The sequence below is a fragment of the Cebidichthys violaceus genome, unplaced genomic scaffold (assembly GCF_023349555.1).
Source record: "Cebidichthys violaceus isolate CVI_PGR_0920_01 unplaced genomic scaffold, fCebVio1.0.p SCAF_22, whole genome shotgun sequence".
Lineage (NCBI taxonomy): Eukaryota > Metazoa > Chordata > Actinopteri > Perciformes > Stichaeidae > Cebidichthys > Cebidichthys violaceus.
This window is the reverse complement of record NW_027176395.1, coordinates 1,652,841-1,680,824: the sequence shown is the minus strand read 5'-3', so window position 1 is coordinate 1,680,824 and position 27,984 is coordinate 1,652,841. Positions and strand designations below refer to the sequence as shown.

At 48.9% G+C, this 27,984-nt stretch overlaps 1 protein-coding gene across 1 annotated transcript; it reads right to left on the bottom strand.

Moving 5' to 3' along the window:
• Positions 1-271: 271 nt before the first annotated feature.
• Positions 272-27,497, bottom strand: eif2ak3 (eukaryotic translation initiation factor 2-alpha kinase 3). Its single transcript, XM_068717800.1, has 18 exons — positions 26,999-27,497; positions 17,144-17,273; positions 10,322-10,516; positions 10,025-10,158; positions 9,509-9,761; positions 9,242-9,407; positions 9,030-9,155; positions 8,681-8,803; positions 8,346-8,575; positions 7,432-7,544; positions 5,954-6,076; positions 5,298-5,447; positions 4,243-4,786; positions 3,971-4,144; positions 3,658-3,831; positions 3,464-3,565; positions 2,626-2,688; positions 272-1,776 (listed from the first exon to the last, which is right to left on the bottom strand). The coding sequence occupies exons 1-18, from the start codon at positions 27,298-27,300 to the stop codon at positions 1,594-1,596; spliced, it is 3,285 nt and encodes a 1,094-aa protein (XP_068573901.1). The 5' UTR covers positions 27,301-27,497; the 3' UTR covers positions 272-1,593.
• Positions 27,498-27,984: the final 487 nt, after the last annotated feature.

Below are 27,984 nucleotides of genomic sequence, written 5' to 3'. Positions count from 1 at the left end.
CCCCCCACCCCCCCCCCCCAAAAAAAAAAAAAGACGTGAGAGGTGAGTTATCAGTTACAGAAAAGTACACTTAACTGACCTTCTAATGGCACTCTGGTGCTGCAGGTTCTACTCTGGTGCCCCACACATGTGAAGACAAACACTGAGAATCATTGTCCAACAGCGAGAAGAGGCGAGCGCCATCGTGTGTCTCTGGAGGTCACACCGTAACATTCAGCTATCCGTTAATGGCAGAGATCCTCCCCCCCTCCCCCCCCCTCCCCCTCCCCCTCCCCCCGCAGTATATCACACTATCTTACAGTTGCCTCATGGGAAAAAAAAGCCATTTACAAGCAACGGCGCCTTACAATATGTACAGGATTGATCGAACATCTGAATTAACAAAGAAAAAAAAAAAAAAAAAAGGATATAAACAGATTTCTTTTTTTCCCTTCAATTATATACACAGAGCAAAGAGGAGGTGTTGGGAAATGATTGAGCACCTCAAGAGTCATTGTGTACATTTACACATAGAAAAAGAACTGCTTCCAAGTACTGGCTTTAAGATAAGAAACTCTCACTCACCCCTTCACTTCACCCCGTCAGGTACATGCAGAAAACGACAGGAGCCAGTGGCTCAGCATTCATTCAGAGGCCGGGGGAGGAAGGGGGGGGGGCACACTTTCTAAAGGCAAATCATATTGGATGATCTGGATTCATAAACTCTTCTCTACGCAATACATCACCTTCTCTCATTTAAAAAAAAAAAAAAAAAAGAACACAGGGGAAAAAAAAGATGGTCTTGTTTTTTTTTTTTGGTCTCCCAAATCAGGCATATTGGGTGTCAGAACACCGGATAGTGCTCGTACCGGTGGTCGGCACCGGTCACCGGTCGATAGGATGATCAAGCGTCAAAAGGCCCCTTTGGAGTGTCCTCTTGGTTTTTGATACCTGAGGTGTAGCGTGGGTGAGTGAACACTGGCTGAATGTTGGGAGCGAGCAAGCGCGTGTTGTGGACCGGACCCGGCTGTTTCAAACCATATGTTAAACAAGTTCTCGGCGCGTCGCGTCCGTCGTCTCGGAGCACCGGATGATCGAGTTAGCCGTGTCAAGAGTGAAAACGCGCCCAAATCAATTAGTTCTAATGTCCTGTGGCTGATAGCGTAGCACACACACACACACACACACACACACACACACACACACACACACACACACACACACACACACACACACACACACCCATCTGGCAGCTCGGAGCCAATTTAAAACAACCGCTAAGAATTATTTTTGCTCGTACCGCTTGAGCCAAGTCTGGTCGCAGACGTTACAGAGCGGCTGCTTTTAAAATATTCCTTCACTTGTAAGTGCGATTAAAATTGGGAACGATGGTGCGTGGCGGTGTTGCGAAATATCTAACAGCGTGTGCATTTTGCCAAGGAGAGTAACCGTGCAGGACGTCCGCACGGCCGTGTCGTTCTGGAGCGTTGTTTAAAAGTCTGAGGCAGTGTGTGATGGCACAGGGGGCTGAGGTGTTTCTCTAGGGCTGGGGAGGGGGGGTGGGGGGAAGGGGGGAGGGTGATGGGGGTTACGTGTTGCGTCACGGGGGGACTTTCAGTTAGTCGATGTCTGGCGTGAGGGGCGGCCCATGGACGAGGCGCTGTAGGTGCGGGAGCGCTGCCGCATGGCCAGTCGGCAAGGCAGCTCCAGCTCCTGGAAGAGGGGGGTCCCCGTGATCTCGGCCGCCTGGGGACGCTCGCCGGGGCTCCACGACAGCATGCTGCGCACCATGCTCAGCTACACACACACACACACACACACACACACACACACACACAGAGAGAGAGAGAGGAAACAATAGTGTCATGCTACAGCGATGCTAATGCTAACACTGTCATCCATTAGTGCGCTTCGAGCTCGGGTGACACAGCGGAACCTGCAGAAATTGAAATTTACGCACAAAACTCATGAAATAATACATAATCACATTCAGCCAAACACACACACACACACACACACACACACACACACACACACACACTGTGCAGGACATCTTAAAATAGAACAGTACACAGCTAGTGGGAAGCTGGGATAGCAGAGCGAGGGGATCACAGATTATGCTCTGGGATTATGTTCATCTCATTACAAAGTAAACAGGTGAAGGAGGTAATGTGAACAGCCCCTCACCAAACACCTGGTGCGGTACTAAAGAACGTATTTAAGGGATTATTTAAACACACGGTTGATTCTGAACGGGATTATTATTATTATCACAAATTATATTCTAAAATCACGTCCGGGATAACAATGCTGCTGATTTACATTTGAGTGTGTCATGTGAAACTATCTGCATGTTTAACTTTATATCCTGTTGATATGAGGGCGGAATAATCCAGGCACACCTCCTAATTGGATTAGCTCAGCAGATTTGACTCACCGAGGCGTTAATGGTGCGGACAGATTATTAAATCTGTGACGGACTACGCAGTGAGAATGAACTCTCCCAGCTCTGGACGTGTCCCGCTTTGTGCATTTACTTCGTTGCATGTTCTCAGGAGAAACAAAAACACTTTTTTTTTTTGTTTTTCTTGGTTTCGTGTGCAGTTTGCGTTTCCAGCCACTAGGTGGCGGCAGACGGCCACTCACCTCCTGAACGTTGTTTTTGGAGAAAACCTCTGGGAAGCGCAGCGCCCTCACCTCAGTCAGTGTCTGGAAGAAAAGGAAGTAAACACCTGTGAGCGGAGCGGTGCTGGTGGCTCATCAGGCCCTTTGTTACCGAGACAAAGACGCCCCGGTCCATCGCGCACACACACACACACGCGCACGCGCACGCACGCACACACACACACACACACACACACACACACACACACACACACACACACACACACACACACACACACACACACACAGACAATCTACCGTTTAAACAGACAACAAAAGGAACAATCGGGATTATGTGTTGCAGTTTGCCCAACAGAGTTTCCAGACAAAACAGAATAATTAACTGAACACAAGAACAGACAGAGAGATAAACGGCCTCATTAGGAAGTCTCTCTCTTTCCTCCAGCTTAAACAAATACAGGCAGTGGAGGGGGGGGGGGTTCTATGGGGTCATGCAATTTTAACTACTTTTACAGTTTGGGAAATTATCTCAACATGTTAATTGTTTCTCCATTTTTAATAGTTCGGTTTGGGAGAAAATTGCTGACAGCATGAATTTATTTTAAAAACACATTTGTAAAATATTGTTTTTGTTTTGATTTTGTTTCGCTTCCACAGACTTTTGGCTTTAGTGATGTTTTCTTGTTTTTTATAATGCGTCACAAACTAATTTGTAACCCTGTATTATACACAGAAACAGTCTACATTTACTACAATAATCGAGTGCTTGGCAGTTAAAAAAAAAAAGCCAACTTGATGAATATTGAATAAAAGGAGAGAGAAGACGTGATTATATGCGCCCGTGTCTCTGCTGACTCACCCTCACTCTCTCCATCTGGGTCCTGAAGGGATACAGCAGCTCAAACAGGATCAGTCCCAGAGAGTAAATGTCCACTTTGTGAGAGTACAAGTTTCCAGAGAGCTGCCGGGACAGTCAGTATCAAATCTCACTTCATGTTCATTCTTCTGATGGAAATCATTATATTATTGTTCTGGAGTAGCACGCCTGCTCACCTGCTCCGGGCTCATGTAGAGCTTGGTGCCGACCTGGCCCGTGTGTCGGGTCAGCAGCGGGGCGGGCGTCAGGGCGCTCGGCTCGTCCTCGTCCTCTTCCTGGTCCATGGCCGTCACCAGGCCGAAGTCCCCCACCTTCACCACGTCGTCCATAGTGAAGAAGATGTTGGAGGGCTGGAGGACCGACGGAGACGGGCCATTAAATACATGAAGGCAGAGAGCTGATGCATGAACTCTTGCCTGGACAGTGTGTGTGTGTGTGTGTGTGTGTGTGTGTGTGTGTGTGTGTGTGTGTGTGTGTGTGTGTGTTCACCTTGAGGTCCCTGTGCATGAGCCCCTTGCTGTGCAGGAAGTCAACGGCCTCTGCGATCTGGAGGAAGATATCCAGACACTGGTTGTTCTCCCTCTGCTCCGGGAGGCAGCGCTGAGCCATCCAGTCCTTCAGGTTCTCCTTCCGACAGAGCTGCATCTGGATGTACAGGTACACCTGGAGACGAGGGGGGGGGGGAGGTTCAAAGACTCTGTGATCTACGTCTGACATTGAAACTGTGACATCAGTTATCTGCAGCCGAGTGAGCGACTGACCTTGGGCGAAGGCTGGACTCGCTGGGTTAGAGGAGTCGGGGGGATAGCCAGGGTAAGTGAGGTTGGCCGGGGGGGAGAGGAAGAGGAGGGCGGGACGGATTCCTGCTGTCTGGTGCGCGAGGAAGACGAGCTGTTCTTCTCGGTCGTCGTGCTCGGGCTGGCTGCACTGGACGCCGAGTCCGTGTCGGCGTCGGCGTCCCGGTCGCAGCCCGAGTCCTCGAACACGATGTCGAAGGAAGAAGAGGTGCAGTCGCTGGGGCCCCGTGGGGAGCACAGCTCGAAGGAGTGGGGGGTGTCCGAGGCGTCGCGGTCCGCCTGGCTGTCCCGCTCGGACATCAGGCTGTCGTGGCCCAGCAGCGGGTGGAAGGACAGGTCTCCGTCGTCGGCGCTGCCGGTGCTGCTGGAGAGCGGGGCCCGCGAATCCACCGAGGCCTCCAGAACGTCTCTTCTGAGCCCGGAGACCGGCGTCACCGAGCTGGACACTGGGACTTTGACTGACAGCGCCTCCATGTGGTCAAGGAAGCTCATTGGCCAGTCGGTGGTGCTGAAAGAGAGAGAGAGGGAGAGAGAGGAGGGTTGTTGCTGCCGGGCTTATTAAAATCAACTAACCACCATCGCAACGAATCATTCAAGATCACTGTGCTAACCGGCAGAAACATGATTCTGACAAAACAGTTTACAAAATACTAAGGAAACAAACCAGGGCCGCCGCCCCCCGGTACCATAGCTCCGCCCCCGTGCTGGTAATACACTGACTACCACACTTCAAAACATCCAAACTATTCCTTTAAGTTAACTGCCCCAAACACGCTTGTGCGATTATGCATGAAATTAATTTTTTCATGCATCCCCCCCCCCCCCCGGCATTTAAACATCTGTCTTAATCAACCAGTGAAGTGAGGCGAGTGATGTAAAGTCTGTGGAGTAATGAATGTCAGAGATGCCATAATTCCTCCTGAGGTGTGTGTGGGGGGGGGGGGGCCATGGCAGTGCTCCCGGACCTGTCTGACCCGCTGAGCTGTACGGGGTGACGATGGTTTAATAACCTGGCTCACCTGCCGTCTTTCAGCCACCTCTGATCCATCTCCTCCTGCCAGCCCTCGGGGGGGCTCTCCTGCCAGGCGTTGAAGTAGCGGATGATCCCCGGATGCTCCAGCTTGGCCAGCGCCTTCACCTCTCGCATCACCTTCTCACGGGCCAGCTCCCTGTGTGACGTGAAACTGAGCATTAGAGTTCATATTCATATTCATATTCAGGACCACCACCAAAACCTCCAGGATCTCAAGACCTTGAATCCTTTGAATTCCTACTGAGACATTGCTGTTTTATTAGAGCGTTGTTATACGCCATCAGACAGCGATCACCTTCATATGAGCCCAGTCTTGATACGCTTTCATAAAAAACACTGGCCCTAAAAATATAACCTGGTTTGATATGCGTGGCGTACCAGTAAACGGGGTCTGAAATGAAAATACATGCAGAGCTGCCGTCAGCTGAACACTAAATTTCCACGCTTGTCAGTACGAGTAGAAACACATGGCTGTCATTTGTACCGAACTGTCGGTTTTGCCTCTGTGTGTGTGTGTGTGTGTGTGTGTGTGTGTGTGTGTGTGTGTGTGTGTGTTTAGACAAGTAGCTTGCAGCTCACATAACGCAGTCTAAGAAAACCGACACAGAGGAGGTCTGCGGTGTGGCGAGAGAGAGGCGCTACCTGTTGGGCAGACGGATTCGTTTGATGGCGTAGTTGCAGTCGTCCACTTTGTTGCGGGCTTCAAACACGACACCGAACCCCCCGCGGCCGAGGCACTGCACCGGCTCAAAGTCAGTCAGGTACCTGGGGGAGAAGACACTTTGGTTGTTTTTGTTTTTTTGCAAAAAAGGGGGGAAAATCGCTCTCATCAATAGAAAGGCGCTGCGTGTGACGAAACGTAAATTCCAAAGACCTGGGATCAGTCTAGGGCACCTGCGGCCAAGCGGGCTTATTAAGCGGTAAAAGGTGATTACCAGGGAAGGAATTAATAGCAGCTAAATCCCTGTGATGGCTGGCTGCGGCTGCTGAGCTGGCAGGTAACCAGCGTACAGGTAAACGGTATCGTGAATTTAAACTGAGGCTGTGCCGACACAAAAACACTGGACTACGACAGACTCTCCCATGCTGAGAAACCCCCAAAATAGAAATGTATTAATACTAATAAAACAGTAACAGTAAAGCATTAATACTGAATTCATTTTTGTGATGAATAAAGAAAATTAAAAAAGAACCACAGGCATGTGTGTGCATGTGTGCATGGTATTTCGGGGTCTGCTCTGCACCCTGGTGAGGCATCCCTTCTCAGGCTCCTCTGGGGGTTGAAGGCTGTCTTATTAGGGAGACGTGTGACTCAGGCCTCCATTCCTGACCTCTTATCTGCCTCCCAATGATCCTGACTCACGCCCGCCTCAGCTGCTGCTGCAGCTGCAGCCACCAGATTTATTTAGGGGAAACTTTTTTTTTTTTTTTTCGGTGAAAGCAATTTGCATGGTTTGCAGCAGCAGCAGCAGCAGCTTTAAATGGAAAAGGGGAGGGGCCATTTTTGGGATGGATCAAAAGAGGAGAATGTGCAAGTGGTGACAGCAGGGAGAAAGAAAAGCAAAGCGGCTTGATCGGACGCCTGCTTGTGTTTAAGGGGAGAAGAGCTGTAATATTCAGCTCAAGAACGTAAACGTGCAAACTCCCATCGATCAGAAGACACGAGGTCAGTGAAGCCCATCAATTATGGCTACTGATCATATTTGGGATGGTCCAGAATAACATAAAACTCCTGCCAATGTGCTGACAGCGGTGTAAAGTGACACTGCGACCCCGTGGCAGATGCTGCTGGGCAGGGGTGTGGTCCGCTTGATGGCAAACAGCTGAGTTATCCAATCACGCACTACTATGACTCTCGCATCTCTCTCTCCCCCCCCCCCCCATCTCTGCCCGGTGCTATTGAGGCAGGCGGGCTTGGAAGACCAGTGGTCACCATGGTAACAGTGCCGAAATCTGTAGCTACACCTTGAAAGAGGGGAAGTGAAGACTCTCGCGTCTGCAAAACTTTCAAGCGTGAGGAGAACGACTCCCAGCGTCACACGGCGTGTTGATAATGACGTCATTGCGATGATATTATTATGATGATGATGATGATGATGATGATGATGATGATGATGTACCTGGACACATATTCGCAGGAACGGGTCTCCGTGGCAACCGGCTCTTTGGATTCCACAACCTCAAGGTCAAACTTGCAGTCCGTCTGGCACTGCGTCTCCGACTCTTTGCGTTGCTGTGAGGGACGGGAGGAGGACAGCGAGGACACACGCATGTAAGACATATTAGGACATAGGACACATGGGGACATGTATTGAACCTCTTCTATGAAATATACCTATGAGTAGTTGTTGTTGACCTCTTTATATTTTGCTTTAGAAATACAGAATTGAGTCATCACTACGAGACACAGTAGAGACGGTAAAAAGAAATACAATTTCCAAGATTAGGGTCGAACATTTACAACATTCTCTGAGATTAAAGTAATAAATCCCCAAGAAAAAAACTCAGAAATTAAGAGAAGAAAATTGAATATTCTCTGATATAATAAAGTGATGCTGAATCGGCCCAATTCACGGGCCGATGTCTCTTCAAAGTTCAGATTCCGAGCTAAAAAAAAGATCACGAGTGTTTGCTTATTGCTGGATTCGATGAGGTCATCCGCTGCAGACATAACACAGCAGCTGCGGCAGCTGTTGTGTGACAAGGTTGAGCCAACCTTAAAGTGAAGTAATGTGGTTCAACCGTAAAAAAAAAAAACAACACAATTTCCTCACAGATGGACAACTTTAATCTCAGAGAGTTTGCAATTTAGTTTTTTTTAAATGTATTGCTTAAATTTTGGAAATTATTTTTTCTCTGAATATTAAACCTCACCTCCATCATTTTTTTTGTTGTACATTACAGTGTGAATCCTAATTTTATCACCCAAATTAAAACCTGGACATCCGTCGTGACGATACATTTTGTTCATTTTGAGGAAATATTTCCACACTTTGACAAAATCAAATGAAGCCATCTTTTTTTTCTTCCTTACCCTCACATAGGCCACCGGGGCGGGAGGGTGGAAGAACTTGCGCACGATGTAGGTGGTGGCGGCGATGCAGAAGACGATGGTGCCGAGGATCTCCTTCCACCAGGGCAGCAGCAGCACGGGGTCCTTCCTCCTGCGGCTCTCAGGCCCCGCCCCGCTTCCCTTTATCACGCTGACGGCGCTGTCGCGCTTCTCCCGGTAACGCTTGTTGTAGGGGAAGTAGTAGCCGTTGTCTACGGAGGAGAAAAGCAGAAAAACGATCAGCGGGGTTTCATGTTGGTTTTGGTCCGTCTCAGCCAATATGTACACAAGACCTGCGTCCAGGATCGGGACCTCACCATATGGATACTGAAGGATGGACAGGGCTCCGTTGCTGTACTCGTCATGGGAGAACTTGTCGTTATTCAGACACTTGTCAAATTCATCAAAGCCGACCAGGGCTGGTGTCCGAGACGGGGAATCTGTGTCGAGGAGAAGACGAATATGCTCTTTGATCTCGGTAGAAGGAGGAGGGATCGAAAGAGTCGGAATAACAATGGCGAGACAAATCGTACATTAACGGGAAGGAAGGCAAAGCTCTGAGCAACAGGGAGCGAGCCCCAAAAAACACAGCAGCGCTCCGTGTCTAAAGCGATGCTAATGATAATGCTAATGCTGGGTGATTAGACAGAGGAGGTGTGGACTTACGGACTAGAGGCTTCCACTTGACCGTGGGCAGCGGAATTATGTCCTTGACCGATCCGATAGCTTTGGAAGAGAACTTTTCGCTGATCCTCACCGAGGACTGGAGGTAGAGCTGCCCCTGGTACATCCCTGAGAGAAGCAGAGAGTAAAGACATGCAGCAAGAACAAAGAGGAATGAGCGCGAGCATGCAGTGTGAGCGTCGGTGTTCGTTTACCAAGGTAAACGCTGGACTCTTCCGCTCCTCTGGCCTTCTGGGAGTCGTCGTCGTCGTCCTCCTCGTCAGTTTCCGACTGGTTACTGTAGGCGTTGTCGTCAAACAGGGCGATGGGCGTGACTTTGCCTCCGCCCACCAGCCAAGCCGCAGCGATGGGTGTGCAGAACTACGCAAAACCACAGGCGACGCGGAATGAGCACAGGGACACTTCAAATAAAAACCAAGCTGCAAAACACTGCTGGGTGTAAACGTTCACAACATCTCTACCTGACGTTCCCAGACCAGCTGGCTATCCGGCACCGCACTGAAGGCCATGACCTTCCAATCGGGAACAGACACTTTGATGACAAGGTCCAGATTCTGGCTCTGCTGGTCCTCCGTCTCCTTCGGTTCGTCGGCGATGACCCGCCGGCTCTCCCTCCAGGCGTCGCCGCCCGCCACCTCTCCCTCCAGGAAGTTCATGCCGGACTGCGTCTCGGGGAGGAGCTTCAGCTCAAAGTTCCCGACGCTGAAGTTCCACCTGGAATCCAGAGCGAGAACACACGGTGTCAAACTAAAAAGGTGTAGAAATGATAACTGTTGACTATCATTTTGTTTACAGCGCAGTAAAGCCAACAGGTGAAACAGAAGACATGCTGATGTGGCTGAAAGGTTATCTGACTTTATTTAAAGCCGCTGACAGAAAGTCAATGGAACGCCACTCGAGCTACAGCGGCCGTCCCGTGACTCAAAGTGACTGACTTGACGACGACAGGCCGATCGACTGGAGGAATTAAAACTCACTTCTCCATCCCCGATCGGGGCCTGATGGCTCGCACCGTCTTCTGAGTCCTCTGCAGCAGGAGCACGTCTTCGGCGTCCGTCTCCTCGTCCCCCCCAGCGGCTGCAGCCCCCCCCGCGGAGCAGATGTACCGGATCTGAGGCAAACGAAAAAAAGTGAGGGGGGGGGGGGGGGGGGGGGGGGGTGGGGGGGGGGGGGGGGGGGGGGGGGGGGGGGGGGGGGGGGGGGGTGATTATACTGTCTTCTAAAGAAATGAATGGACACACCTGGAAGCTTTAACTGAAGGGACGCCACCCGACCTTGCCGCTGTAGGCCCCCAGGGCGTAGGTAGTGAGAGATTTCCCCCCGACCAGGACGGTGTCCTCCCCGATGCGGTACGACGAGTCCAGCAGGGTCTCCACACTGAAAGGCACTGCCTCCATACTCTCCCGGTCCCGGTTCCACTGGAACAAGGCACCGTCCAGCGAAGGGATGACCATCTTGTTGCCAAACACCTGTAAGGACAAACGCGTTTGGTTTTCAGACGTTCGCGTCGAATTGACGACGTGTCAAAAAAACAGATCTAGAGGGACGTAAAAGTCGCTTTTTCGGGCCCTTTGGCTTGCAGATTGAACGTAGTCTAAAGATTCTGCTGAACACTGTCCTTGGCAAAAGAAGTGTCTGATGTAATGGCTTTCCACACACACACACACACACACACACACACACACACACACACACACACACACTTATTTTAGCTCTGACAGACAATCGCTCAAACTCAGAGAACACTGGCCGACACACATCCGCCCACACGGCAGCAGCAATGGCCCCCGCACACTTGGCTTGGTGGGACCATTACACAACTAAGAGCCTAAGTAATTAACCTGGATCTTTATAAAAGTGTGCAACCGTGGAGAATGTGTGCGTGTGTGTGCGTGTGTGTGTGTGTGTGTGTGTGTGTGTGTGTGTGTGTGTGTGTGTGTGTATGACATTATTGCAAAAATAAAAACCTGAGCCCTAATCCTGATTTAACCTCCACGGCTTTAGCTCCTCAGTGGGTTTAGGGACAATCGGTGTTCTTCACTTCAAGTCGTCAAGAACCTGGACGTCCCAGTTGTGACTCACTCGTCTCAACCAGCTGTTCAGTGACGTAACAGCGGCGTTTGGACCAATTAGTGCTTCCGTGCTTCTCGTTAATGGAGACGTCAGGTGCCGCTGGTGTCAAACCGTTGATCCATTAATCATATTTAGACTCGGTGGCTTCGTGGTGGATTGAAACGTGTCGGCAGTGATAAATGTGTGGCAGAATGATTTACTAGAGAGCAGAGGTGATGTCATCTTTTAGGAGGGAGGAGGGGAGGGGGGGGGTGCTTCAGAGACAAGAGGAGGATAAATTTAGCAAGTGAAAGGAGGAGGGGTTAAGAATCTGACCATCACATCACACCATGTTGGTATGTGTGTGTGTGTGTGTGTGTGTGTGTGTGTGTGTGTGTGTGTGTGTGTGTGTGTGGATGAGTCATCCCGCTCCTGATGCCCTAATCCATGTCTCTGATCCAGCAAAGTGTCCTCCAGGCCCACAGACCCTCACACACACACACCGATATCTGCACCGGTCCGCAAAAACTCTCAGATCAGCGAATTGTGAGACGAACAAACAGAAGTTTTCAAAAGTGACGTAAATTATAGAGACGTGTCCTGACAGGTGTCAGATCGGTACTATCTCACCCGCTCTTAACAGAGACGTCTCACTCCTAAATACTCCACTTGTCCCATCGAGTAAGTGAGTTGCTAGATTTACGAGCCCAACGTGACGTTTTACTTGCCCTGAGCAAACTGGCAACCCGTATTATTGGTGGCTTAGATGGGGGCGGGGGGGATTCCTAAAATCCAGCTCACAGTGTTACAAATTCTACGACTTTAGGCATCAGACCTGCAGAATATGACGTTTACTTTCCACTGGTGGGTACATTTATTCATATATGTTTAGAGTACTCATGCCATTTAGTTTGGAGAAATCCCGCAAGAAATTGCTAAAAAAAAAAGAGAAGATTTTCATTAAAATGGAAATTTGTTAATTATTCAAAATGTGTAGCTGTGAAGCGTTACAGAAAGGTTTGAGGAAATGATTAAGTTCTTGATTTAATGAAAAACAAAAACAAACATCAAAGCAAATGAAAGGTATTCTTTGATGAGCTGTGTATAAATTATGATCAACGGCCCACCCTGCTCTGTGTTCTTATTTATTGTGGTTATCCTGTTTGTATAAAACTGGTTCGGTTGACCCAGGTCTTTGTTTTTTTTGGGTTTTTTGTCTTGTGTTAGGATTCATATTTTTGCTATATCTTGAAAACAAAAGAGCTTCGATTTGATATTTCTCTACTTTTGGAGAAACTAAAGATTCAAAAGAGAAAGAAAATAATCTTCAGTGATTCAGAAATACTGACTGCTCAGCACAAACGCTTTCCTTCTCCCCGTGTCTCTTCTGCTATGAATTTCCAATGCCTATTAAAGTTTTATGAGCTATAACTCAGACCCATTCAGGTCTCCAACCCGCTTCTCCTTTTTGAATGTGCGGATGAGGACTTTTCTCACAAATAGATCCACTATCACTATCACTATCACTATCACCAGCACTAGCAGAGCCATTCAGCTATTTTGAGGCATCCATCTGTTGGCTGCAGGCAGCATGAGAATTATATCTTCACTGTGTGTGTGTGTGTGTGTGTGTGTGTGCGCGCACTCTGAGCTACTACACTATACTATGATGATCATCTGTAATGGTATATCTTTATTAGCGGTGCTTTAAAAAGTGTTCATAATATACACATATTTTCATCCACAGACGTGCTGATGAGCTGCAACACTTGATGATGATCTGATATTACTGCAATCATGTCATTGCATCCCCCCACGGGACACACGGGGGTGTAGGGTCAGGGGGAGGGGGTGAGGGGTGAGGGGGGGGGTCGGACGGTGGCGTGTGTGTGTGTGTCTTTGTGTGTGTTTTGTTTGTGTGTGTTGCTGCCCGACGCTCCAGCGATCCTGTCAAACAGTGTCAGCTCTCACCCGTCGCCAATGTGCTCTGTTGGCCCACAAGGCTACTGCTCAGTTAAAAGGCAGGAGAGAGAGAGAGAGAGAGAGAGAGAGAGAGAGAGAGAGAGAGAGAGAGAGAGAGAGAGAGAGAGAGAGAGAGAGAGAGAGAGACAGACAGACAGACAGACAGACAGACAGACAGACAGAGGGAGAGGGAGAGGGAGAGATAAAGTAATGCTGGTGGGTTCAGCGGAACAGAACAAAAAACAACAAGATGAAAATAAAACCTGAGTGGCCGGAACAAAGATCGACTTTCTGCCTAAAAGCGTCGCCCGTCTTTTCCGTCTCTTCTCATTTCCTTCGCCACGCTGGAAGAGTTATTGCTCGTCACAGAGCGGCCATCAATCGTTTAGTTGTGTAGCGGAGATCAATGAAACTCTCTCATCGCTCATTCATTTACACCGCATGCCGGCAGAGGTATGCGTGTGTGTGTGTGTGTGTGTGTGTGTGTGTGTGTGTGTGTGTGAGTGCGATTGTCTGTATTGTCTGTTATGTGATGACATCATCTCTGGTCTGAGGCATTACCTCACCTCCCCTAATCACCCAACCTCCCCCCCCCCCTGTTCTTCATCCCTTTAATGCCCCCCCCTATAGCACCCCCCCCCTGCATGACTCACTCCACGTTGGCACAGAGTCCCTCCATGTAACCCCCCCACTCCACACAGACACCATTCACCCCCCCCCCCACCCTAACACCCCGGAGCGACTCCTGGCTTTTTCGAAGTGATGGCTTCTTTTTCTGCAGACAATGCTGTTTGTGGCTCTCTGCTGTCCCTCATTTCACCCAAATAAAATAAAAAAATAAAAAGAGGACACAAACACACACACTGCAGCAGGTGACTGGCTGCTTCCTCCCCGGCGTGTGGAGGCCGGCCAATGGCACGCCGGCAGACACCCCCCAGCCTCTAATCACCGAGCAGACTGGTGTCTCAGGGACCCGGCAGCGCACCAATGAAACCGCAGCTGAGTGCTGAGGAGGCGTGGGGGGGGGGGGGCCTCCCCTCCTCTTCCACCAACACACACACACACACACACACACACACACACACACACAGAAACAGAGCAGACAGGCATCCCAGGTTACGGAGAGCAGAGAGGGTAAAGCTAGAATGAAACTTACATAAAGCACATGAGCAAAAAAAACATAAAAGACACACACACACACACACACACACACACACACACACACACACACACACACACACACACACACACACACACACACACACACACACTAGTGAACACTCTGGGAACCATAACAAATGACGTCACAGCGAGTCATCGGGTTCAGAGCTGACAGGCATCTCTCCGCTCTGTCAGCCAAATGAAAGCCAACAGGTGAAGACGCACGGATAGAGGGAGTCTCTCTCACACTCTCACACACACACACACACACACACACACACACACACACTCTCAGCATCCTCTGTCACAACATGAGCACTCTGGAGGATGACAGGAGGATGTTACACGCGTGTCAGTCTATGAATTCATCGACACTTCCTGTGAAGTCTGACACACTGAACACAGACGTAGAGGAGAACTGAGCTCCGCTGTGTTTGTTTTCTACACTCTGACTTTTAGCCGTTACATTTTATATTGAGATCGGTTCAGTGTTCTGCTCGTGTGGTTTCATTTGATTTATTTAGAACATTTTAATATGGTTCACATTCCAGTGTCTGAATATTCTAAAGAATTAAAACGTCATTGCTCTTTGAGAAGGTGTAATTTGCATTATTATGTAATCATATCAGTGGAAGAAAATGGTCAAATAATGCCAATAACATTGTTTATTGGCATTATTTTTGGGATGATGAGTCCTTGATAAAGAATATTTCCTGGAGCTCTTGATGTGAATCCTAAGTAAGTGGAAGACTTTCATCAGAGCGTGGAGAAGGATGCTTCCCTTCCACTGACGGTATGTAAATCTGCAGTTCCCCGTCTAACGAGTGTGATCTCTGGTACTTCACTACAGCGTGGAGCAACTCTGTTATTCAAGGGCAAATTTACATTCCGACGCATCCAGTGCAGAATCTATACGGCGCTCACACAGTCTGTGGCAACGTTCAGCGCTGCGAGGAACCTTTAGGGGGTTCTCCACCACAGAACCCCAGAGGACCCCAGAAAGAAAAAAAAGGTTCTCTTATTATCTCAAACACAGCAGTTCTGAACCATGTACCATTTATTTGAATTTGACGCGCTCTACAGCAGCAGCTGATTTCAGTGATTAGTTCCCTCCTTCTAATTGTAGGTTTGCTAATCGGGGAACTTAGCAGCTGTGGCGTTTAGCTGGGATGGAAACACGCAGACCTTTCAGGCTCAATGGCTCATGATTGAGAACCAATCAAATAGTGTTTCGGCACAGTCAGAGGCTACACTATATTACGCTTCAGACTCGTGTGATCAAAACATTTCCAATAATAATAAAAAGTGTAAAAGTCCAAAAGCAAAAACGTATTTTAAAAAAACAAAACGGTAGATTATTAGTAATTATTTCCACGATTCACAACGTGTTTTATCTAACGGGATGTTCTGGCTCACATTGACAGTATTCTAGCAGCATCATTCATTACATTTATAGTTTATTATAGAGATATATTGACTGATCCCTAAAGCACAACCAGTCATCCTGGGGTCTATTTATAGATCAACAATTTGTTTTTCAGGGAGGTCCGTGGACGACCACTGGATACTAGATTATCTTACAGTGAGTCAACCTGAAGTTGCTGCATTCTTCTTCTTCTTCTTCTTCTACTATTTTGTTCCTTTATTCTTATTTCAACTCTCTTTTCTTTTGAGCGGAGCGATCATTAAGTTGTACTTTCATCTGAACTTTCCCCGAGGTGACCTGGGAATCACACTGGTTAGTTATTCCGTGTTAACCAAGGACTGATTCCAAACAATCCAAAAAAAAAAACGGCCCACATGTCAGAAGGCGTTAAACGTCATGAACCCGTTCTAGATCGCTCCATTATCGTTACACGGGACTAATAAAGCAGAACGCTATTTATACACGCCAGAGCCACAGAGTTCATTACACTCAAGCGGACCAGCATTAAACTGAGCTCAGCCGCCACCCAGACCCTTGTTAGTATCCGAGGCTTCCCCCACCCCCCCCCCCCTCCCCTCCCCCTGAGGCGAAACTCTCACACAGAGCGAGTCCACATCAAAGCGAACCGCGTCTCCAGCGCGCATCTCGGAGAGCCGGCGCTCTGGGCTACGCTTCGCTTTCAGCCTGTCGGCGTGGGCGGTGTGAGCTTCTGTGTACATGTACAGACGAGGGTCTCGCTGTGCTTGTGTGTGTGTAAACCACCACAGTCAACAAAAGAGGCTAATCCTCCAGGCTGTGTGTGGGGGTGTACAGTATGTCTGCTGTGTATTGTGTGTGTGTGTGTGTGTACACATGAGATAAATGTAAGCAGCAGCAACCCTTGGTTGACTGTTCAAAGTGCGCTGAGTTCAATTGTTGGTCTTACTGTCTACAGAAAGACAGCCAGGAGGGACAGCGTTTGTTTTCAGAGGCGTCCTTAACCTCACGCCGACATGTCGAGACTGTGGACATTGTCCTTTTTCATGTAGCGGTACGTCTTAATCGGCTGGACGACCTCCGTTTAACCTGTCTGAAGGGTTAGTTTGGAGTTTCTGAAGCGGGGTTGTGTGAGGCACTTCTCCAGAGTCAGTGTTGATGCGACCCCCCCAGTAATGTAGAGACAGACGGAACCACCGGACTCCATTAAAAACATTTCACCTCACAGAACACCGGGGGGGTTGCTGGTCCACCGCTGTTCGTTTGTGTTGTACCTACCGGTCGAGACAGTAGCAGCGCGAGCGATCCCCGTGTTCTGGCGAGTAAAGTTAGACTGTGGTGGCTTCAGGTGTCTCAAGGCGAGGTTAATCAGCCAAGATGTTCTAAATATAATCTAAATACAGCGTGCACCTACCGACCGCCGTCGGATGAGAACGGACGAACGTCTTTATTCCTTACGGTGGAAATAAATCTGGATGTGTATCGCTTCAACATTGGTTAATTCAAAAAGGTGGTCTACCTCAGGTTTGCTGAGGCTGGACGACACCAGGCACCCCGAGGCGACGTCTAGGTCCCACTGCTTCCTGCCCTGGTTGTGAGGGTCCAGAGCAGAGATCCGCCCGTCCAGGGTACTGATGATCACGAGAGACCTGGGGGACAGAACACAAGAGACTTCAGCACGCCGCCCACAGAAGATCAACCCGTACCCCCCCCGTACCCCCCTCGTCTCCCCCCACTGGAGGACGAGGGATTGTGAAGCGGCGTTGCAGACGTCGTCTTTCCCTCGCTAGTCCTCAACCTCATTCAGCAAGCAGGCTGACCTTCAACTGCAGCCAACCGCACACCTGTGCCGTGACAACCCCCCATCCTGTCAGCCCCTTCTGGGTGGCATGTTGATTAAAGAGGGCACCTGAGGATGATCAGACCTGAGCAGCCCACCCCCCCCCCCCCCCCCCCCCACACACACACACACACACACACATGGAAACTTATTCCATAAGAACGTACGTCTCCATTGGCTCACAGTCAAAATGAAGCAACGCCGCTCCCATGATGTCCTTTTCTTAAGTCCCTCATTTTAAACGAGTGGACATACATTTGTTGCACCTCAGGTGTGCGGGGAGTCCACCGATGACGCTCTGAAGCAGATGGCAGCGGCGACCGTTAAGAGCACACGGGGGGATTTGACACGGAGACTTTTTTTTGTTCTTCCTCGGGCTTAAAACCGTTATTACCGCCATAAAAATCAGGCTCATTTACATGAAAAACCCGCAAAGAGATGTTTTAATGCGTCGACAAAGACCGTCTTCTATTCAGAGTCCGTGGATTCCTTCAGTGACATGTCTGATGAGCTCTGGCTTTTCTTCTGGGCTCTCCAGCCTTGGCAGGAAAACGAGTGTTAACAAAATATTGGCTTGGAGGCCCACGAAGAGACACGCTCAGAGAACAAACCACGTCGTGCGCTGTGACGAAAAACAACCGAACCTCGTTTAAAATTCACGGACCTCTGTCGTCAAAAAAAAAAAATGACATTGATTCCTCGAAAGATGTTTTCATACTGCGTTGTGTTACTTCAACATAAAGCGGAAGCATCTTCCACATATTTCATTCGGAGGTATTGTTGTCAGAGACACAGCGAGGAGCTAAAAATAAGACGCAGGGGGGAGAATAAGACGCAGTGGGTAGAAAGCGGTTCTCCTTACATGATGTATGGGCTACGGATTCCTCAGCGCACCGGAGCGCTTTACCTCTGAGAGAGGATTGTTTGAATTAGTGTAACTTGAAGAGGGGGGGGGGGGTTACTCCATCAGTAGTAAACTACCGGTGCTCCGAGTGAGTTGTATTCCTCTGTGCCCACACAGCAATGTTTATTCAAAAGTTTCTCTCTCTCTCTCTCTCTCTCTCTCTCTCTCTCTCTCTCTCTCTCTCTCTCTCTGTGGTCGAGTGACTCCAGGCTTAAAAAACAGTCCAAGTGAGTTGAGTGAATGAAGACATCCAGCCCCACCCCTCGCCCAAGCGCTTAGGGTTCTGCCGCATTGCTTGTCAGTCATGTCCTGAGCTCTGGTAGAGGGGGTGTGTGTGTGTGTGTGTGTGTGTGTGTGTGTGTGTGTGGGGGGGGGGGGGGGGGGGGGCACCTCCTGACTATTGATTCCTATCTGTCTAGAGGAGATGCTCTTAGCTTTATTTAACACACGCTCGTCTCTCTGAGCGCCCACCGCTTCACGTCCACCCAGCTGGGACCCGGGCGGCTTCCCTCTGTGGGCCACTGGGGCGTGTGGAGGGTTTTTAACTGCTTCCCTCGAGGGGCACCTAGACAGCAGTTGCTGAGGGAAGACGCGCTGTTACACTTGTTCACATCTCAAGACTGTAAAGAACACGAGGAAATAAAAAGAAGGTGGACAGCCCCTCCATCATCTTTATTCACGCGTGCACTGAGAGAGCTGTTAACTTAAGCCGAGTGTATTCACATCAGCAGGTGAACTGATACGGACTAGCTATAATCCCTCATCGATCCGACCTATCGAACGCTCTCCGGTATTGAAGGGGAAGGAGCGTGTCGGAGAATGTTTCAGCCCGAGGACAACTAAGAAATGGATTGTTTCAGAGCGCGCAAATCAATTGCTTCTCTTCCGTTTCCGCCCGTGGAGACTGACACTGATTCACAGGGAGGTTACACTCCACTGCTCTGGACCGGCTAGTCGTTTCAGAATCTGGAAGTTTGCATAAAAACTGCAAATAGGATCACTTAACAATAATGAGCCATGTGTGTCTTTCAGCCCCATCAAAGCCACGATTATCTCCCCAAATCTGCTCTCAGCGTTATCAGCACCGTCGCTCGCACTGGAGTGCGGAGCGCCGAGAGAAACATTGTTTTTTTTCCCCCCTCTCAGCCGCCAATGAAAACGGAGCGCTAAAAAGCCCGCTCTCACCCTCTCCATTGGCTGCGAGACCCTGCCAAAAATATTAGGCCGATTGGTTGTTGCTAAGCAGTCGGCTCCCTGAGAGGGTGGAATCTTTTGGCGGCCTTCGCTCGGATGGCCCCGCCCCCTCCCCCCCCCCCCCCCCCCCCCCCCCCCTCCTCCAAGTGATGCTGTGAATGTGAAAGTGAGGAGAAGAAGAAGAAGAAGAAGAAGAAGTCACAGAGAGCATCGGGTTCAGCATCACGGGTGTAAAGAGAGCGAGAGAGCGATAGAAGACATTGTGAGAGGGAGATCAAAGGCTTTTGTGGAGTCTTTGTACTCCAGATAAAGGATGAGAAGGAGTAGAGAGGGGGGGGGCTTAACTCTACAACTTAAGGTATCATGATGGTAATGGTAAAAAAACGAGCAGTGGAGGAGGGGAACGAGGGGGGGGGGATGGAGTAGCTATAAAAATAGTACTAAACCCAACAATAAAAACAACTCACACAAAACAAACCGCCCTACTGTATCTTTTAGAACTTGAGGCAATTTATTTTCCACGTCTGGGGCCCCGAGACGCCGCCGCTCTGCTCGCCACCAAAGGGGGGGGGGGGGGTGTGACATGTAGCCTGTGGGGCCGGAGACGGCGACCGTGACAGAAGACGCCGGAGAAGACGTCGGGATGGAGAGAGAAGAGGAGTGGCGAGGCCGCCGACAGACTGAGGGGTTGTTAGCGTGTAATGCTGTCAAAAGTGTCATAATACTGCAGACTGCTTCTTCAATCACAAAGCGTGCGGCGGAGCGGGGAGCCAATTAGCCTCGCTCTCACCAGACTCTCTCTGCTCCTCAGAGACACTCAGCCTCAGTCTGCGCACACACACACACACACACACACACACACACACACACACACACACACACACACACACACACACACACACACACACACACACACACACACACACACACACACGAGAAGGAACCGGGCTGCTGGTAAACACACTCCATTGAAAGAAGCAAACCAGGATGTTTACACAGGCCAAGTCTCCAAGGAGCGGGAGCCGACGAGCCGGACCAATCGCAACAGCCCTCCGCCGCCCCGGCGGCCAATGGGAGCGCTCTATTTTTTCCCTCCGCGCCTAGCCAACGGGCGGGCGGCTCCGCAGACTCTGAGCCAATAGCGGGGCAGAAGCGTCTGTAACCATGCAACAGCGAGCAGCCTGGACGCACGCTGGAGCGCTGGGAGAGAGAGAGAGTTCGGCTGCCGCGCAGAGAGGCAGAACAAAAATACGAGAGCATGGGGAGCACGTGGGGAGAAAAGTTATGGATGCAGCTCGGAGCCGGCCGCACCCAGCACCAACAGCTGCACCAGCATGGGGGGGGGGGGGGGGGGGGAGTCAAGTGCATTCCTGTGCACATCCATACAGAGAAGTTCTATTCTGAATATCAGAATAAGTCCAGTTTTATCACACATATGTAAAAAGAAGAACACAAGCAGCCGGGTTACACAGAGAAGGAATGAAGCCAAATATCACACATGTTTTTTAATCTTTCAGATGAGTGGTAATCCTGTAATCTAATGCAGATATTTAAAAAAGGGGCCTGCAGGCAGTTAGCACAGCGCAGCATGGAACATGACCCGTGTCTTTTTCTTTGGCAAACATGAATATATGAATATGTTCCTAACGATGCCTTGTATACATGAATACAAGATGAAATGTCTAAGACTGAAATGAAGTGCACCTAATAATCCCAGAGGACGCGCTGGGACGCCTAACGAGGCTTAATCTGAAGGTTTACGTAACGGATCCTCTAAACCCGGTAAATAAACAAGTGGTCTGTTGATGAAGACGAGCGGTCTGCTTCAAAACGCCGACCTCACATCCACCAGGGTCACTGCAGCAGACCACCGCAGCAGAGAGAGCAAAGGGTGTGGTTTAGAAAAAAACAACAGGAAAAAACTTCTAGTACTCGGATAAAACACACACACACACACACACACACACACACACACACACACACACACACACACACACACACACACACACACACACACACACCATTAAAAAGCGTTGCCATCACCCCCCCCCCACTTCTCTCTCTCTCCTCCTGCATAAGTGCGCTCCCCTCTCCAGCCCGTATCACCTCACACGTGGTAAAATCCAAACTCTATGGCGCCACGCTCCTGCCTGCTGATTGGCCGGGCTGCAGCTCTGATCCGAGGATCTGATTCGTTGTTGCTAAGCAGTGAGGAGCCACCGAGAGTGAAAACAAGACAGCATGGCCCCGCTAACCACCAGCTAGCTCCTTGTTTTCACCCTCCCTCCCTCGCTCCCTCCCTCCCTCCCTCCCTCTCAGAGCATCCCACCTTTCTGCCTCTGCCCCACCCATACTGCAGTGCTGCAGGATGGGTCCTGCCGACTTACTGAAATAGCCACTGACCCAATAAACTCATTCCTCTTGATAAACATATTCAAAACAAGTATTACTGGTTGTGGTTACTACTTCTGTCGCTACACATGGTTTATGAAACAACCGGCGAAAAAAAACAAAAAAAACAACCCTCATCACGCTCCTCTGATACACAGACAGAGTTCATCAAGTGCAGAGGGAGTCAGGAAGTCAGTGACAAGGACACTAAAGATGATCACATGTCACCATCAGTAAGGTCTGCGCACTAAACAAGAACTTTACCGTCGTTACAGAGAGAGATAAAATGAGAAATAGCAGCAGACACAGGTACAAACATGGTTAGATGAAGAAAAGACGATGAGGATGATGTGATGTTTGAAGCGAGTTGAACGACGATGTCGTGACGAGAAGCGCGCTCAAAGAGCTCGATTCAAACTTCTCAGAGCGAGATCAATCGTTTCCATCTTGACCTGTTATTTTGGGGACAGTTTCTATTTATAACAGCCTCGACATCTCCCCGGTTACATGAAGTGGACTACTGAAAGTTAGGAAAAAAAAACAAAACAAGGAAATGAACTCTCCCCTCCTAAAAAAAAAAGAAAAAAAAAAAAAGAATCTGTTCCTCCTCCCCCTTTACCTAACTATAGACAGACCCATGTGGCCAACTCAAATTCAGAGCACTAGCCCGTCTCTCCGACGCAATTGGCCGACAATTCGCCCGGCTCGGCGGATTGGCTGTTGCTAAGCAGTAGGCTGGTGGGAGCCAGCCGGCAAGCACGGCGGCCCAGAAGAGCTGCTGCCGCTACACAGGGCCCTGGGGGGGGGGGGGGGAAGTGAGGGCGGAGGGGGTGGGGGGGTAGCAGGTTCAAACAAAGCTGCTGTCCTCTCTCTTCTCACCTCCAAGTGCTCCCTAAGGTGCTGGAGGGCCCCCCCCCCCCCCCCGATGGAGCGCTCGCTGGCAGAGGCGTCAAACCTGGCAGCGCCGTCACATGCATGATTCACACACACACACACACACACACACACACACACACACACGTATATATATATACACATGCAGTGAGACAGATGTAAACACCATGTCTCCAGAGCAGAGGTTGTAACGTATAGATGGCAGCGGGTAGAAGTGAGGTGACAGCCGTCAGCCCGACGCAGCTTTTCGTCACAAACTGAAGGCCGGATCAAAGTAAACATCTCGAATATTTATAGATTACAGGATAGGGATACGCGGAGGAGGGAGCGGGGATGAAGAGAAAACCAAAAACGACTCTGCAACCGACGGAAACTTTCAAAAAAATAAAAAGTGACACCCGAGCGGCGCACAAAATGCTTTTCAAGAGTCTGTGAGTGAAGACGCTCCTCTCCGTCCTCTTTAAAAGACACAAAGAGATGCATGCTGGGAGAGTTACGATGATAGATAGCAGTCCTTCAGAGGCGGAATAGGTTCCCGTGTTTGGATTTTGCGTCATAGTTCTCGTTCTTCGACTCTGTAAAGTTGATCAAGGGTGTGTTAACGTCTTATTATCTTATCGTCGCCACGGGACCTCGTCTGTTTGACTTGGAGAACAGCGGCGGCTGCAGGTAAAAGCCTGGAAAGGTCACAGAAGCAAACAGCCGACCTAATTAATGCTGGACATTAAAAAAAAAAAAAAAAAACTATTACTTCCCCCAAAAAATGTTCTATTTTTATTGCTTCTCGCTGAAGTCACGGCCGAGGTTCTTCTTCATTTTGAAGTTCACGGCCATCGCTGCGTTTGTTGAACCACGTTTAGACATTTATTCCTTCTGTTGTCGATGCGTTTCCTGACATTTTGAAAGTCTAAATTAGCCCAAAGAAACAAAAACACACCTAAATCATGTTGCATTTCTTAAAGTTCAACGGCAATTCTCTTGACAGATGGATGGAAACAAGAGCATGGAGTAGAGTGTATACTCAAGGGGTGACATTAAAAAGAAAGGTGTGTGTGTGTGTGTGTGTGTGTGTGTGTGTGTGTGTGTGTGTGTGTGTGTGAAGGTAAGAGAGAGCATTGGGGAAGGAGTGTGAGAGGTGAGGTGTGTGTGTGTGTGTGTGTGTGTGTGTGTGTGTGTGTGTGTGTGTGTGTGTGTGAGACACAATATGAGAGCAAGAGACAAAGAATAAATGCAGGCAGAGAGACAGACAGGATGTGATCGAAGGTCTTAGTTAAAAAGACGACCTTGATTATTATTATGAGCATTATTATATTATGAGGTGGTTATTGTCCCAGCTAAACCTGTCATCTTTAACATATGTTGTTGTTTTACAGGCAGGCTGCTGAATGAATAATTCAGCCTTCCTGTATCTGCCTCCCGAGCTACTTTGTAAATTGTTTATCTTGTTGACGTCTACATATCGGTGTTGACTGTTTGCTATCGGGGCGATGTGTAGATTCACAGCCTCGGCGGTAGCATTTTTTTTTTTATTTTATTTTTTTAAAAGTGACAGAAATAAAAACTTCTGTGCCAATATTTCAAGAATATTTGGAGCGTAATAAACCAAAAACAAAAAAGGAGGGAAAGGAACACTTTAAAAGCGTCGACGATATATTGTACATATTACCCCCCAAAAAAAGTGGCGGCAGACAAACTGTACATGTGTGAGAAGAGAGAAGGGAAAGAGAAAGCGCTCCACGGACGGAGACAAAGTGAGAAAAGAGGGTGAAAACCAACAGAAAGTGACAGACGCAGGTGTGTGTGTGTGTGTGTGTGTGTTTGCGAATCGAACAGCGGCAGGGTGTGACGCTCTCACGAGTGTTTTTCTGCAGCGCCCGAGCAAAAAGCGCTCCGCCAATTACTTTCAAATTTCATCTTGATACCGTACTGGAGGCAGCAGCCTGATCCTCCTCCAAGTCCTCTTCCCCACGCGTTGCCCTCTCACCATCACTCACCATCTCTCACCATCACTCACGTCCTGATGAGTCAGTGTACACACACACACACACACACACACACACACACACACACACACTGTATTCTTGTAAACATCATGTAAAACAGATCTTACACAGGTTTTTTTTTTTTCCAAAATAACAAAATAGGACAACTAATTACAGCCGTCCGTCTCGACTGGAGCTCCGTGGGGCCGACTGCCCGGCGGTGCTCAGCGGCTCCCTGTTGTGACAATGCCGGGTTTCGTACGGCATCCCAAATAACAAGCGCTGATACGCGAGGCTTTGGGGGATGTCAGGAAGCCCTTTTTTTTTTTTCTCCGTGAGGCGCAAGATTAAACAGAGGGAGTCGTGCTGCATTCTGCTTCTTAAAGAGGAGATACAGCAGCAAGTTTTACTGTTAAGGTAAGAAACGGCAAAGAAAAAAGAGGTTGGACTTTAACGGTGTTTTCAATCTTCTGACACATGTAGAGAACTACACAGAGAATAATTTAGAGAACGGCCCGGTGGACTGGGAATGAGTCCTAGACGCTGGATCGCAGTCAAAAAGTGTCTGTAACGGTCCTGGTACAAACGTGGCAGAGAGGAAGGAACATCGTGAAGAACACACTGCGCCAAACATCTAAAAAGGTGGGCGTCAGAACCTGCTGTTTACCGGGGAAGACTAAATCAATTGCCCTGCCCCACTGCGCCAAGAACCACGTCTCACTTTGGGCAGCGGCAGCAGCAGCAGCAGCAGCAGCAGGTCTGACGTGGGTTATGGGTAAACCTGAAATCTGTGTGAAGTCGTAAACTTTTGACTGACAGGGTCCCGGTGGGGTTTTTTTTTTTTTGTCCTCAGCTGAGCGACGCGTCTTTGCATAACAGCCATAAATATATTAACATGCACTTGTCATGTTTGATTTTGTGCTGTTGGTGCCTGAGCGGTGGAGCAGCACCATCACATGCTTCTTCATTTATAACAGCTGATTCAGGTTTAACTCCAAGACATGATCATCTTAAGATACTCCACTTATTAATTTCTACTTTGTTAGACCTGAGACAGAATCTCACCAGCTGAAGTCAAGCCCTTCATCTTCATCATCACGCTGCATGGACACTTTGTCACAGCTGTCAAAATGCCACAAATATTAATTCCCAATTAGCTGTGGTTCATTGAAATAAAAATAAAAAAGGGACTACTTTTCCTACTTTACTTTGCCCAGCCTATCTGCTGACAGGAGGAGATCAGCGGAGGATCCTGAGTGGACGCTGTCTCTGTTGTCAAGTGATTAGGGACGTCCCCTTCACGCACAGGGATCTCTGTAGGATAACAGAACCACCAGCACCACCACCACACAAAACCTGCTACTTTATCAAATACACTGAAACCGAAGTGCAGTTTTGCAACTTCTCAGAATATGCAGGACTTGACTGCGCTTTGAGTGACGTGCGTGATTTACAACGTCGACCTGTATTTCCTGTTTCTCGTCAATGTGCGGAGACGAGTTCTAACAAATAACATGTCAGTTTATTACATGTCAACAGCTCCACGGTGGAAAAACTTTTTGGTTTCTTTACAGGCTGCTGTCAGCGCGCAGGAACACATCATCCAACCGCGCGCGCACACACACACACACACACACACACACGCTTGTGGTCGATGAACTAGAGCGTGTTTATAGTCTAAAAACTGTATTTTTTTAGCAACATGAAAATATCATTTCTCCAGAATTAGACAGTTCCAGTTAATAAACGCATGTCGCCTTTTTTTTTTTTACGCGATTTTTATCCAAACTTTACTTTGAAACAACATGAAGTCACACTTTTGTATGTTTTGTGCTTCACACCAGTTTGATGAGAACTCTTAACATTTATTTCATAAGAATTGATCAACCCAATGCGGGAGGATGAGCTGGATGACGCGTTAAAACGAGGTGTGACACACAAACAACCACAACAAGTTTAGAGTGAATACTTGGCACGTGCCAAAAGCAAGACACTGTCAATCAATGCCATTGTTTTAGCTGGTTTAAATAAGAACAATAGAGAGTTTTCTTATTTTAATTTAGTTTGTCATGTTGGTTCGTCCGTTAATCATTGTTGCATGTGTACGAATACTCGCGGCTGCAACAGTTAACGTTACACTTCATTCAAATAGAACAGAAATGTCGGTACCTGGTCGGTTGGACGTGTCCGTTACTTTCTCCGAATGACTCGTCGGCCTCCGCCTCCGACCCGTTCTCGTCATCCTCCACGGTAACGTCTGCTACAATGACCGGAGAGGAGCCGACGTTCTCCAAGCCGCGCTGCATGACGACTCTTCTTCTCGCACCATCTTCCTCCTCCGAGGTCGACCCCGAACCCCCGACGGCTGAGCCCTGGTGAGCGTGCGTGGTTCCGAATCCAGTGAGCGCTTTCAGCAACAGCAGGAGCACCAGGGAAATGCTCACGTTTCCAAAGTGAAGCCCCCTTTCCATTTGTAAGACTGGCACATTAGTGAAGTATGAGATTCACATGCCACTAGGTCTTTGTAAATCTTAACATAAAAAAAAGTTAAAGTGCACCAAAAAAACAAAACAACTGTGGCAGTACAAAATAAAACGTCGCTGTCTTGTAAAAACGCCCTTTCAAATCTGTTCTTTAAGTAAACATAAACAGCCACTGGGACACCATGTTATTCCCTTTATACTTGACTCAAGACATGCCTTGGTAACGCTAAGCCCCGCCTTGTTTCTACACTGGGATTGGACGGTCGAATCCCAACGTTCGTTAAAACGTCATCCAGCCGTTTCTCATTGGGCCGCTCGCTGTCAATCACGCATACTCGCATACTAAGCAGAATGCGATTGCAACAGAGCCCCGTCACTCAAGAAGGCGGGCTCAGAATGTTCCAGCCCCCCAAACAGTGCGTCCTATTGGCTAATCGGATGTTTGTCAAAACGGCGCGTGCGCACTTGGGCGGTTGGCACACAACAAGGAGCAAAAGGTGACGCAAAAAAATCCCCGATGGCGAATACTGTGGCGGGTATATGATTGGCCGGGACGTGTCGTCGTCCGTCCAATGAGAGAGGCGAAGCAGATACAGCAACAACGCCATTGGTCGGTTTTCGCCCTCGCGGACTCAGCGTAAGCACGACATTGGATAGTTCAGCTGTCAATCA